This window comes from Diceros bicornis, chromosome 7 (assembly GCF_020826845.1).
Source record: "Diceros bicornis minor isolate mBicDic1 chromosome 7, mDicBic1.mat.cur, whole genome shotgun sequence".
Taxonomy (NCBI): Eukaryota; Metazoa; Chordata; class Mammalia; order Perissodactyla; family Rhinocerotidae; genus Diceros; species Diceros bicornis.
This window is the reverse complement of record NC_080746.1, coordinates 56,248,520-56,262,798: the sequence shown is the minus strand read 5'-3', so window position 1 is coordinate 56,262,798 and position 14,279 is coordinate 56,248,520. Positions and strand designations below refer to the sequence as shown.

Genomic DNA, 14,279 nt, shown 5'->3' with positions numbered 1-14,279 from the left:
TAGTAATTAGCATCTGAAAATGGAAGCAGTAAAAATCATTCCACTTATAGTAGTGGGCAGCTTCACTTTGATACAACCTGAAATCTCCTTGTTTAGGCTCCTACTGCTTGCCTCTTGCCTAATTTAGCTCTAGGGCTTCTTTGTTGTCGCTACTGTAGTGCCTACTATAGGAATTGACTCAAGTTGCACAAGCTAGCCTGAGGGGTATTTAACACCCCTTGGAGCAAACTTTGGTCCAGTGGGATGTGGAAGTCTATAATATTCCCTTTTTCTCACTTCAGACTGACAGTCTTGAGATGCATTTCATACAGTTTCTCATATTTTCCTCTGTAGCCAACTATTGGGCCAACTGTTTCACCACATTTATTGGCTCTCTGTCTTGCCTTGTTATGCTACTCCATCCTTAACTCCTGCTCCCCAATAAAGTATTCACACAGAAGCTTTCTTCTCAGGCTCTGCTCAGCACCCCCTAAAAAAGAATCATCTAGCCCAAAATGTCAGTAGTGGTGAGGTTGAGAAACCCTGGTATCTGAAGCCAATGGTCTGCTTTAAAATTCAAGCTCTTCAATATTCAATCAGTGTGACTTTGGGAAATAACCACTGAGTGTTAATTTTTGTGTCTATAAAATGATAATGATAGATACAAAACAGAGCCCTTAAGAATTAAATGAGGTTAGCTCTATAAACTTAATGCCTGGAACATAGAAGAGTTCAATAAACAGCAGCTATTGATATTTCTTATTCGTTTATATGCTACTTTCGGACACTCCCTGAGGCATTTTCCCTGAGTATAAAAACTTTTCTAGACACCAAGTTCTCAAGTCTTTATAAATAACCACCAAAAGGCATAAAAAAATAACTTCTACAGAACGCAGTATAGAGGAAACACCAACATGATTCATGTGAAGATTTAAGTGGATATATGGGTTTTTCAATTTTGTAAATTTTTAGCTTTAAGATGATGCTGTGTTAGCAGAGACTCAACATTACAATGAAAAGGTTGTTTTGCCAGCAACACAAATCCATTGTCAAAAACTTTGAGAGCAGCAATAAACATTATTAGGAGGCAGAAGGATGCATTCTAAAACCTAGAAAAGCCAGAGGACATAGTATGCAAACACCATTAAGCACTACACAAAATAACACTTAAAATATATAAAAAAGGAAGGTTTTTTTTAAATAGCAGCATCTGTGTATATACACATTGTTGGGGGCTCTCCTCTGCATTTAGGAGGTTTAGAAGCAATCCTTGGCCTCCACCCATTAGATGCCAGTAGCACATACACCCCACTCCCTCAGTTGTGGCAACCAAAAGTGCTTCCAGACCTTGCCAAGTGTATCCTGGAAGACAAAATCATACTTGGTTGGGAACCACTGAGATAAACCTAGATTTGAATTCCACCTCCAGGGCTATGGCTCTGTGAAGTTGAACACATTGCCTAACTCTTAAACCTTGCTTTTCCTAAGTGAGATAATGTGTGTCCAGGACTTAGCTCAGCACCTGACACCTCGAGTTCACTCAATGATAACAATTATTATGATGCGAAAACCTGTTCTCTTTTGTGTCACTTGGCCTCTCTGTCCTCTGAAAGGGAAATGCCCTTTGTATAGGCTGTGGCCAAGTAGCTGAACAAGAATTTCTCGTCTAAGGTCATCAAAAGGCGTTGCTCTTCCATGTGGGCAGTTAGCATAGACTTAGGTTTGCTTTCTCCCTGGCTGTCGATTTGCTTTTCTTCCTCTTCTGTTCTTGTTTGACTTGGGCAGAGTTGGGAGTACATTATTTCATTTGAATCTCCTCCTGGCATGGCATTGTGTATGGTGTTGTTTGCATATTCGTAACCTCTCGAATTAGACTTCATGTGTTAAAGATTAGTTCGGGCTTATGGGAATCAGACCTATAGAAATTGGAAAGATAAGACTAAATCGTTATTGTTGTTTATTGTTATTGTTGTTTTTGTTTTTTAACCCTGAGGCAACAGCCAATGAAAAATATTTATTCTTTAGCTTTATTTTTTTGCAAGTATGATTAAAAATATTAGTAGCCTGTAATTGCTTTGGTATACACTATGTCATTTAAATTTTATTAAAACCCTGGCCAGTGAAAAGAGAATAAAAGGAGATAAGGAAAGAGGACTCTTGATGTATTGTAAGTACACAGCAAGACACTATATTAAGTACTTTATTAATCTCATCTACTTCTTACCACAATTTATCTGCAAAGAAAGTAGCATTATCCCTATTTTGTAGGTGAGCATATGGTGGTTCATTTGCCCAAGATCATATAGCTGGTAAATAAGTGACAGAACCACTAGAACCCTGGTTTTTTATTCCAAAGCCCATCTTATTTTCATAAGGCCATGCTACCTCCCCCAAATGAGGGACATATGCATGCCTCTGCCTTAAATTTTTTTGTAGACCATGTATCTTGACCGATCCTCTGAACCCTGGTTTTTTATTCCAAAGCCCATCTTATTTTCATAAGGCCATGCTACCTCCCCCAAATGAGGGACATATGCATGCCTCTGCCTTAAATTTTTTTGTAGACCATGTATCTTGACCGATCCTCTGGACCACAAGATAATAGCATAAATTGTAGGACATTGCAACTGTGGTAAGTCATTTTTTCTGTTGCCACTAAGCTTAAAGACCTGTCTTGCTTAGCCCAGCTTCTCTGGTCCTCTATGGCCTACATATCTGCTGTTCTCCTGGTCCAATGCAGTTATATCCGATTTATGGGAATAAGGAAAGTTTTTAGGTTCAGCCTTTTTTGGCTGAGTGAATAAACCTTTTTTGATTATATGTATTATCTTAGCTTTTATGGTTTCATTCTGCTCAAGAATGCAGAGCAGTTAAATCTTAAGCCATGAAGTATATGTTTGGCATGAGTCAAGTAAAAGTAGACTTATCTAAAAATTAAGAGGGCTTTATATCCAATGGGAAAAATATTCTCAAAACTGCCATGTGATCTGTTTGTTCTAATAGACTACTGAGTATAAGATGCTTTTAAGTCTATAGTTGCCTAAAACTCTACTGTCTTGGTGTGATATGTATTTGTAGCTGAGAGAAGAAAAGTTGCAAGAGGAGAAAACCTCTGAAGATCAAATCCACAAGCTGTTACCAGAGGATACAGAAACTGGGAAAAGGAGAATGGATGAACAGAAAAAAAGAGATGAGCCATTAGTACTGAAAACAAATCTGGAGCGTGTAAGTAGATCACCTTTTTAATGGACATCTGCCTCAAAATTAGCAATTAAGCCCAGGTGACAGGGATCTGAAAAACCTACGTTGGTGAACTATGAGACCAGTAACAGTCAATGACTGTGCAGCTTAAGAGTAGTGAAGAACTTAGCATCCAGATGAGAGCTGGAGAAAATAATTTATGAATGGGACAATGAGACTTACATGGAAAGATTAAGGAAGCAGTGGGGGAGAAAGGTGAATGAGAGGAAAAACCTAGTATAGTATACCACTTGTGATAAGGTTTAAACATATATTGTCATTTTGACTTATGTGTTATTTGACATTTGAGTTTTGTATGTCTTATATCCTGAACTAGATTTCCTTAAAGCTTGTATTTTACTACCCTTTGTTCTTCATAATGCCCTAAGCAGCCCAGTGCTAGATATAAGGTAGGTCCTTAATATTAGATTAGATATTTAGTTGAAACTTAACCTAATTAGACTTCTAATTGGGCTGAATCTTGCCTGGATTTTTTTCCTTACAATTTACCAAGCAAATTACTGGTACAGGTTGTAAGTGGTATGTTTAACTTATAAAAGAAAGCACTTTTGGAGAGTCCACTGATTACACTCAAATGGAGAATTGCAATTGAATTTTTTTTCTTTAGTAAGTCATATTGGATTGGACACTTTCTGTTGCTTGCTGTATGTACTTAGTATATCTTTAGAGTCATATCTTTTAAAATATTTTGTGATTCAGGCTTGTTAGTATTTCAGGTTATCTTTCTAATTAGCTAGAATTAACAAAGCTTTACTATAAAGACAGACAACATAGCAGAATAGAGAAAAAAAATCTCTAGGCCAGAAATCTGCCTCTTAAACAGGTCCCAGCATTGTAACAGACTGTACATCTTTGGCTAGGTTACTTAATTTCTCTGTGCTTTTGGTTTATTCTTTGCAAAGGCATTTTTCCTGAACTTCAAAAATTGAAATTATTTAAATTTTCTTGGATTGATAGTATTTGCTGACTGTCAACATGCATGTGGGGCTTTTTGATTCCAGTTATAATAATTGTTATTATTCAATTATTAAAAATAACTCCTTGCATTTTACAGTTTCAACCTTCTAAAAGATTCAGTTTAACAAACATGAAATACTCGTGTACTCTTAATGCTCTGTTCATTGGGAACTACAAAAGGAAAAAGACTAGCTACTGGAGAGGACAGAATTGAGCTAGACAGGCAAGAATAAAATATATGATAGTCCTGTGCTGTATAGTATGTCTTCTGACTAATAGTGCCACCTGTGGTCTGTGGTCTCTAAAGACTGCAACTTTGACCTTCCACCCAAACAGACTGTCCATTAGGGCTCTCTGGCAAAACAACCCAGAAGGACCTTTCTTTTTAGGATAAACCAGTCTTAACAAAGACAGCTTACCCTTCACTGTGGTCCTTTGATAGAAAGAACCTGCTGTTTTTGGCCTTGCCGGATCCAGGTTTCCTCTAGGAAATGATCTCTAGATTTAATTTATATCAAGATTGGGAAATTTCTTTAATTATTTTTTCTTTTGCCACTACCATCTTTGAAATAGAAATCAATTGCATCAACCTAATTTTTTTTTTTTTTTCGGTGAGAAAGACCAGCCCTGAGATAACATCCAATGCCAATCCTCCTCTCTTTTGCTGAGGCAGACTGGCCCTGGGCTAACATCCATGCCCATCTTCCTCTACTTTATATGGGATGCCGCCACAGCATGGCCTAACAAGCGGTGCGTTGGTGCGCACCCGGATCCGAACCGGTGAACCCCGGGCCGCCGCAGCGGAGTGCACGCACTTAACCGCTTGTGCCACTGGGCCAGCCCCAACCTAATTTTAATTTTAAAAGAAATCAGGAAGTACTAATTCTCAGACTCATTTTTATTGGTAATAGCCAGTTTCACAAAATTTTCTATGCAAAAACACATTAAATAAAATCTCATCTGTGAACACTTAAAGTTTTAGGGTTTTGTGATTTTATCTTTTTTTCTGTTTGCTTTTGTATTTTTGAGGACTTTTAAATGGCTCTAATTTTGCTTTAAATATATATATATATTTTTTTTGTGAGGAATATTAGCCCTGAGTTAACAACTGATGCCAATCCTCCTTTTTTTGCTGAGGAAGATTGGCCCTGGGCTAACATCCACGCCCATCTTCCTCTACTTTATATGGGACACCGCCACAGCATGGCTTGACAAGTGGTGCATTGGTGCGCGCCCGGGATCTGAACCTGCGAACCCCAGGCCACCGCAGCGGAGCACGCACGCTTAACTGCTATTCCACCAGGCCGGCCCTGCTTTCAATATCTTTTAAGAGTTTTTGATGTTGAACAAATAATTTCATTTAGTTTAGCCAAGGCTACATTCAAATTGGAACTGAAGATCAAGTGGTTCAGTGGAAAGCTAGATGAAGGATTATATTTATATAAAGAGTACTATGATTATGATTAGAGCTGGACTGATCATTTCACTCTCCTGCCCCAAAACCTCAGTGACTCCCCATTTCCTGTGGAATTAAATGAGAACTCGTCACCCCAACATTCAGGTCCTTAGTATTAGTCTAGCTTATCTTTCCATCCTTGTTTACATCCCAAAACTCTAGGGAACAGAGCTGTTTGTTTCCCCCAAATATATACCCTATGCTTTCCCTCCTTAGAGTCTTTACTCTTGCATTGTCCTCTCACTGAAATGCCACCCAGCTTACCTGTTGAAAGGCTATTCATCTCTCCATGTCCAGTTCAAAAGTTGTCACCTTCATACAACCTAGAGGGATTCTTTACTTATTTCTCCACTTTTATCATCTACTCTCTCCCCTCCCAAATTCCTCTCTCTACTTTGTAACTTTTATAGGATTTATTTCATTCTTCCTTTCGTGGTTATTTGTGTGTTTGTGTTTTCTACTAAATTTGTAGGTCTGTTGAATGTAGGAAATGTGTCTTACCTATTTTAAAATCTCCCATAGTACCTTCCACATCACAAGTGTTTGGTACATGTTTATCAAGTTGAATTCAAATGGAGGAAGGAAAGTGATTATTCTAGAAGCAGAGATTATCATCTGTTGTTATTTGTGCAGAATGGAAATAAAATGGGCACAATGTGGGGGCCGGCCCGGTGGCGCAAGCGGTTAAGTGCGCGCGCTCCGCTGCGGTGGCCCGGGGTTCGCTGGTTCGGATCCCGGGCGCGCACCGACGCACTGCTTGGCAAGCCATGCTGTGGCGGCGTCCCATATAAAGTGGAGGAAGATGGGCACAGATGTTAGCCCAGGGCCGTCTTCCTCAGCAAAAAAAGAGGAGGATTGGCGGATGTTAGCACAGGGCTGATCTCCTCACAAAAAAAAAAAAAAAAAAAAAAAAAAAAAAAATGGGCACAATGTATAATTTATTACGATTTGTTATGGTACAGTTAATACCAATAATAATGTGAATTGTTGGAAAACAATTTGGTATAACAGTTATAGTCATACCAAAGATTATAAAGCAGAAAGTGAAAAACTGCTTGTCGTCCCACAACCTAGAGACAACCCCTATAAACATTTTGGTAAATATCCTTCCAGACTTATTTTCTAAGTTTTTATATACATACATACTATATATTGTTTCTCTTTTCAGAAAATGCAACCAACTGTACATACTGTTTTATAACCTTTTTTTTATAAGCCATAAATCATGGATGTCTTTCCATGTAAATAAAGAAGCCCATATCATTATTCAGTGGTCTCTTAGTATTCTTTACTGTAGAATTTATTTAATTAATCTCCTGTTGATATTTTGCTATCTTAAGCCACCACTGTGATGAAATCCACTTGTCTCATTAGTTCCTTAGAATGAACTACCAGAAGTGGAATGACCAGGTCAGAGAGTATCCTGTTTAAGACTTTTAGTACTTATTACTCCAGAAAGTTTGTATATAGTTCTGCTCCCACCAATAGTACACGAAAGTACCAAACTAATTCCTCACACCCTTGCCAACTCTGGGTATTATCATTCTTTTGATTTTTTTAGACAGAGCATTTTTTAAAATATCACTTCAGGGATTTCATTATGCATGTTTTGTACCATTTTAGGAATCCATACTGCTATAGGCTTATTTTTATCCAAAGTGAAATATGAGAGGTAAATCTTTTCTTATCTTATGATTCTAGATTTTGTGGGAGTAGAAATATAAAGGGATGGAGGAGTACCTTCTGTCTATATAATTATTTATAATAATGTAAATTTATTTTTCAACAATTAAAAAGAACCTAGTGTATGTCTATTATAATACTAAAGTTTTTTCTTAAAAGATTAATAGGATTTAAATTGATACAAACAAAATCTATCTTTTGTTGAGTACTTACTACTTGTTAGCTAATGTACTAGGTGTTTTTAATGATTTATCACAATCTATGTGGTAGATGGAGAAATCTTTATTTTATAAATGAGGAAACTGAGGCTCAGAAAGATAAAGCAACTAACCCACAGTGACAATGATAGCTAAGTAATAGAGCTGGAATTTGGACATTCTTTTATTTGGTACTGAATTGATTATGCTGTAAGACCTAAATAGACAGAAATTGTCATTATTTATCTGCTGTTGAGTCTATTGATGTCAAAGCTTTTTCTTTTTTCTCAGAATTGAGAAGAGAATATCATATAAAATTTAATAGTAGGTTAGTGCTATTAAAGTTTCTCTGCTGAATAGTTTGTACAACAGGGTTCTTTAAGGAGTGATGCCCTACAAAATTGAAAAGCATCTCTGTCAATTGTAATCCTTCAACTCTTTCTCAAAGGCTAACTGTTAGGAAACATAGCCTATTGTATGTATGTGCCTATTAGCCTAGAGAATAACAAAGCACTTAAGGAATGCAGGGTACTCTGAGCCAAAAGATGCCTTGTATGCCTCTGTCTCTAACTCTTACTTTGATAACTGGTTAATCATTAGATGATTAGATATTTTTTGTTTACCTACTATGTAATGGTTTGGGAGTTTTAAAAAAAAGATGGTCACTTATTCTCGTAGAGTTTATTGTTCAAAGCAGAGGACAGACTCCTAAATAAGAAGCTACAGTTCAGTATGATTAGTTGCTTCCCCTAAAAAGAACTCTCATATTGAATCATGAGACAAATCCTCACTATATGTTGTATGCAAAAGGCAGGTGTACAAGAAACTTCAAATGTAAATTGAAAGACTCAAAAAGAGACTCTAAAATAAAATGAAGGTAAATGAATGAGTATCACCAAGATGGGAAAAGCTGACTGTAGGGGTATTTGAAAGTCCTTGCAGAGAAAGTGACATTTAACATTTCTCTGAAAGGCCAAGGAGTATTTTATAGGCAGAGAATGTGGAAGGGGAATTTTAGGCAAAGGGAATATAGCATGTCCAAAAGAAGAGAGGTTTTGAAAGACTATGATGGTACATGTGGAGAATAGAAAGTAGTTTGTTTGTGTTAGGGCTCAAGGAGTTCCCTGGGTGGGAACTGGTGGGAGAGAAATTGTGAAAGAAGTTTGGGTCTAGTTTGTGAAGGTTATTGTATCATGCGAGGTGTTTAGACTTTATCCTGAAGTCACTAACAGTTAGGCAGGGGAGTGATAGGATTCTGTCTGTGTGCTTGATAGCATGGAAGGGATTGGAGGGAAGGAAGGCTGGAGAGAGCGAGACCAGTAAGTAGATTATTGCAATAGTCCAGGCAGAAGATGATAAGAATCTAAGGAAAGGCACTGGCAGTGAATATATATGGGAACAGTTAGATCTGAGAGACATTTTAAGAGTAGAATGGAGTAGAGTGAAAACAGCATGGAGGCAGTTTGGAGACAGACGCTCTGGCTTTAAGTACCTGGATTTAGCTACTTATTAATTCTACAATCCTAGGCAAATTAACTCCTGTACTCTGAGCCTCAGTTTGCCATCTGCAAAAGACAGGTAATAATCTCTTCTTAATAGGGCTGATATCAAGAGTAAATGAAATAAAATATCTGGAAGTGTTGGGGTACTCACAACCTCTATACGATGTTGTTATGACTTCAAAGAAAGGAAAAGGAGAGTCTCCTAGATGACATTGAGGCTTCTAGCTGGGTTGGTAGTGGGGCTTAGAGAAGACAAATAGTGAGTTTGATTTTAGATATATTAAGTTTGAGCTACATTTGAGATATCCAGATTGGGATCTCCAGGAGGCAGCTGGAAACATAGATTGGAGCTCAGAGAGAAGTGACATATAATAGAGAGATTTGAAATGATAGCTATGGGAGATTCCATGGGAACCCCAAATGGACAGTTGTCTCCCTTGTCTTCTGCCAGTGTCCTGCACGTCTCTCAGATTCAGAGAATGAAGAACCTTCACGAGGCAAGATGACACAGACACATCGCTCGGCATTTGTTTCCAAGAACAACTCCTACTCCTTAGCTTTCTTGGCAGGGTAAGAGACTGATACTGAATTCAGTCAGGGTTCTTTCATTTTGAGGTATGAGACAGAAGGGACTGGGGGAGCAAAAGTGTTTGTTGTAGCTACTTTGGGGGAGGTGTGAGTTGGGAAAAGAGATGGGAACTGGTTTTCAAATATGGATTGGGACAAGGGGCTGACCTGAATTTTTAAAGAAAAATAAATTTTACCCATTTCTGGTATCCTTTGGGTAGGACTGTGCTAATTGCTGTGCTGCGAAGTGTGACCTTTCTATCCTGGGAGGAAGCAACAAAGCCTTCTTCAGCTGACAATATCCATGGATTCGCTCTGTGGATTTTTTTCTCTTAGTAGGAAGTGAGGCCAGAGTTGATTTTATTTTCAATGCCTAGAACTAAAATATATCTTGATAGGTTTCAAGAGGGCAAACGGAAAAGTTTTTAAGACCCTTGTCAAGGAATCTCTTGATCCTTTAGACTTTGCAGGCACTGTGGAGGAAAGGAGGGAGGAATTGGATGGTTGTTGGATGATGGGGGAATAATGAAGGGCTAGATGGAAGCAAAAAAGAAGAAAGGATGGATAGATAGGAGGAAGGAAAGGAAGGAAAGAAGAAATGGAGGAAGGAAGCTAGGAAGTCATAATTCATTCAACAGACATTTTGTGAGCCTCTCTGTATGTTCTCTATTTTAATATAAAGATGAAAAGACACAATCTTTACCCCATTTTGTTGTCTTTTAAACAACAAAAAGGTAGCATTGTTCATCTTTATTTCTAGGGTTCCTCTCTTGCTTCCCAGCAGCACTATGAAGTAGATCTCTCATTCTTGCTGCCCCTATGAACATACACCTGGACCCTTTTTATCTTAAGGTTTTTTGTTGCTAGTCACTAATAAATAGGACCAAAAAAAGCTAGTAAGAATGTTATAAAGTATGTACTATTGTGATTTCTGATGTTGTTTTTGTATCTGAATCATTTTTGTATATGCTCTTTTGGAGCAGTCTGATTTTCCTGTTATTTCTGAGAGTAAAATTCACTAAACCTCCCCTTGCCTTTAATGCCTCCCCTTCTCTAGGTAGTGGTAACTCCTTCTTCCAGGAAGGCCCATTTGACACTTGTTGAATGGCTACTGTATTGTAGCCACTTAGGCTTGACTGATGGAATCAGGACCCAATAAGTAAGATGTAAGCCACTGTACTTTCCATTTATGATGAAGATGAAACTCTTGCATTGTGCATATGAGCTTGAACTATAGATGTCCTCTAAAGTTAAAAAATTCAAGATTGCTTGACTAAGGGTTGTCAGCCGTTGTTGTGTATATGGATTTCCCCCCATTTATAGCAGGCATATCTCAACAATTATAAGAGGGATCTACTGAAAACAGAAAAAGATCATATCATTCATTCCAATCAAGTTACAATAATACTCCCTGAAACAAATAAATATTGCTTTAGGCAATCTGTGATTAGTTAATTAATATCTCATAATTTGAAATGACTTGGAAAAATTTTTTTATTAAAATCCAAATATGATTCCAAGGCCAAGTTGTCCCAATTAGTTGGAGTGGATATTGAACAGGTGAATTAACTTCTCACCAGTTTCAGTCTCTACTCTTGTAATTCATTCTTTTAAAGGGAGTTACAGGTTAATATTTCATTACTTAGAAATGTCTGGCAAGGAACTTAGAAAATTCTTCTCTAAAGGGCAAAATGTAAAGTCTATACAGAGGGGTGTGATTTTGATTATGTGTGGCTCTGGAATATCTGTAATATGTCTTCTTTTCCTGCTCCTTGGTCCATCCTTGCCCTTACCCTATATCATTGAGCCACAGTGGGACTAATTTATAGGAAATTATTCACTTAACATTTTATTGTTAAGAAATGTTTACAATTGGTATTACACATTTCTGGATCTCAGCGTTCATTTTTTCCAAATATCCAAGGTTGTTGGCTGAGTTCAGTTATTAATAAAGTTATTAAAACAATTAATTGGATTTGGTTGGTAGGGGTATCTTTTTAGGAAATAGTTTGCTGATGTCATGGAAACAAAACCTTAGGTTGGAAAATCTATTACGGTAATATGTGAATTGCATCTCTTATTTAGTCAACATATTTTTTTTCTTAGATAAGAAAATATTAAGTTTCAGTTCCAAATGATATTTAGGAAAGCAATATGGAGTTGTTAGTGCTAACAATGAGATGTAGCCCATGGATATATTAAAAAAGAATTAGCATGGCAATGGGTGCACAACAATGTGACTGTAAACTTAAAATGGTTAAAATAGTAACTTTTGTGTTATATATATTTTACCACACCAAAAAAAAGGGGGATTAGGGGCCGGCCTGGTGGAGTAGTGGTTAAGTTCGCGTGCTCCGCTTTGGCATCGTGGGGTTTGCAAGTTTGGATCCTGGGCGCGGACCTATGCACTACTTATCAAGCCATGCTGTGACAGGCATCCCGCATATAAAGTAGAGGAAGATGGGCACGGATGTTAGCCCAGGGCCAATCTTCCTCAGCAAAAAGAGGAGGATTGGCAATGGATGTTAGCTCAGGGCTAATCTTCCTCACAAAAAAAAATTTTTTTTTGGTATACTCTTCCCATATTTATTACTTAATGTGGTCTTGATTCTCTGTTAAGGCACAGTCTTTATTTTTACTGTAAGTCACTTTAAAGTCTTCCTGGAAATAGGGTATAACCATAAAAATAAATACACATACACACACATATAAATATAATCAAATATTTCCAGTTTAAAAAATAAAAAAAAAGAAAATTATGCAGTAATGCCAGTACTGCCATTCCGTATCTTAAGTAAATGGTGCCTAGCAAGATTTCTGGCGCATGATAAGCCTTCGGTGAATATTGCTGCCACTATTTTATCTTCTTTTACAACGTGGACTCTTAGAGCTGAGAAGGACCTTTTGTTGTTAGTGCCATTGAATTGATTCCGACTCCTGGTGACCCTGTGTACAGCAGAGGGGAACCCTGTCCAGTCTTTCTGCGCCATCCTTTCTTCTGCTGCTATATCAGACAGTGCTTTTCTGCTATTCCTAGGGTATTCAGGGCCAATTTTTTCGGAAATCGGTGGCCAGGTCCTTCTTCCTACTCTGTCTAATTTGGAATCTCTGCTGAAACCTGTCCATCATGGGTGACTCTGCTGATACGTGAAATATTGGTGGCACAGCTTTCAGCATCACGGCAACATGCAGCTGCCACAGTATGACAACTGACAAACAGGTGGTGTAGTTCCCTGACCAGGAAACGAATCTGGTCCATGGCCATGAGAGCACCAGATCTTAACTACTAGACCACCAAAGGACCTTAAATATCATCTTATCTAATTATTTTGTTTTATGGATGAGAAGACTAAAGCCCAGAGAGAGAATATGGCTTGCCAAATCGTAGGCTACTAGAGTAGTAGGAAACTGAATTAGAACTGAGATTTCTTGGCTCTTTCCACTATACCCCATTGTTCCCCATGACCTTCTTATAGATCCTTGTGCTGCCTCTGTCCCTCTTCCCACTAGATTTTAAAATCCTTTACAAGCAGGGACAGCATCTTGTTCACCATTATATTTGCAGTACTTAGTACAGTGTCTGGCACATAGTAGAGGCTCAATAAATACTTGTGGATTATTGGAATAAGATAGGTCTTGTGCCTATGGGTAGGTTATACTGGGGCTTTGTCAGAATTGATTGTCAAACTTATAGCATAGGGTCTCTAGGACGGAGGGCTTCAGGAGCTGTGGAGGCACAGATTGACTGGTGGCTGTTTTTTAGACTAGATTCCATAGGATTAATATGGGATTTAGGGGGTCTGGTGACCACATTGATAATTGCCTTTAGCCTTCTAATGCATTAGCAATAGCTTATGATGATACTTTTTATAGATTCTATAAAAGAAAAATCTGTGTTTCACTGAGTAGTAGTTAAGCCTTAATTAAGTAGAAATTAGCTAAATTGTTTTGTTTTCTAATGTCCAAATATTTTAAGCCTGAGTCTGTGGTTCGGAGTGGGGTGCATCAAAAGAGACCTGAAATGGCTGTGCTTACTATAAGGTGTATGTGTAAGGAGAGATACGGACAGACACTGACTGACAGACTCAGCAATATTAAATGCATGCCCAGTCAGTGTTGGAGTGAATTAAAATATGCAGACTTGTCCCTCTTCCTTAAAATGAACAAATGAAAATACAGGTGCTTTCAGGTAACAGATACCAGACACCAAAGTGATATGATATGGGAGGACTAGCTCTATTATGAGAGGAGGCAAAGCCAGAGAGGTGGGCAGGCTAGTTTAGGGGAGGTTTTAGGGATGAAGTGGCAGTGTGAGCTTTCGTGAAATCATTTGACCTCCTTCTATCTCGTGTATGTAAAATGCAGGTTTGTTGTTATGCCCAACCTACGTGCCGGGCAGGGGGTTTTACTGAATGATTTCTTAAGATTCTTTTCACCTCTAAAATGGAAGTATCTAGAAGTGGCTTAAAGCAGAGTTTCAAAGGGAGGAGGAAATGAGGCCAGGGCATGAAAAGAAAGGGGTGAGGGCAATTAGAAATTCCCATAAGAATCTAAAGATTAGACTTAGCAAGTTGTGTGTGGGGAATAGTCAAACAGTAACCATGAGGGAGAGAAGACTATGAGAGAAAGATGAAGTAATGAGTTAAAAGAAACCACAAGGCTTGATGATGGTCTGGG

The 14,279-nt window shown here is 38.0% G+C and overlaps 1 protein-coding gene across 1 annotated transcript in view; it reads left to right on the top strand.

Annotated features, from left to right (window-relative positions):
• The window catches only part of RNF169 (ring finger protein 169), an 81,961-nt gene that overhangs the window by 44,656 nt on the left and 23,026 nt on the right, over nt 1–14,279 (top strand). Inside the window, exons 3-4 of the mRNA XM_058545601.1 lie at nt 3,058–3,204; nt 9,487–9,605. Of these exons, the coding sequence (XP_058401584.1) occupies nt 3,058–3,204; nt 9,487–9,605 (266 nt within the window). The remainder of the gene's footprint in view (nt 1–3,057; nt 3,205–9,486; nt 9,606–14,279) is intronic.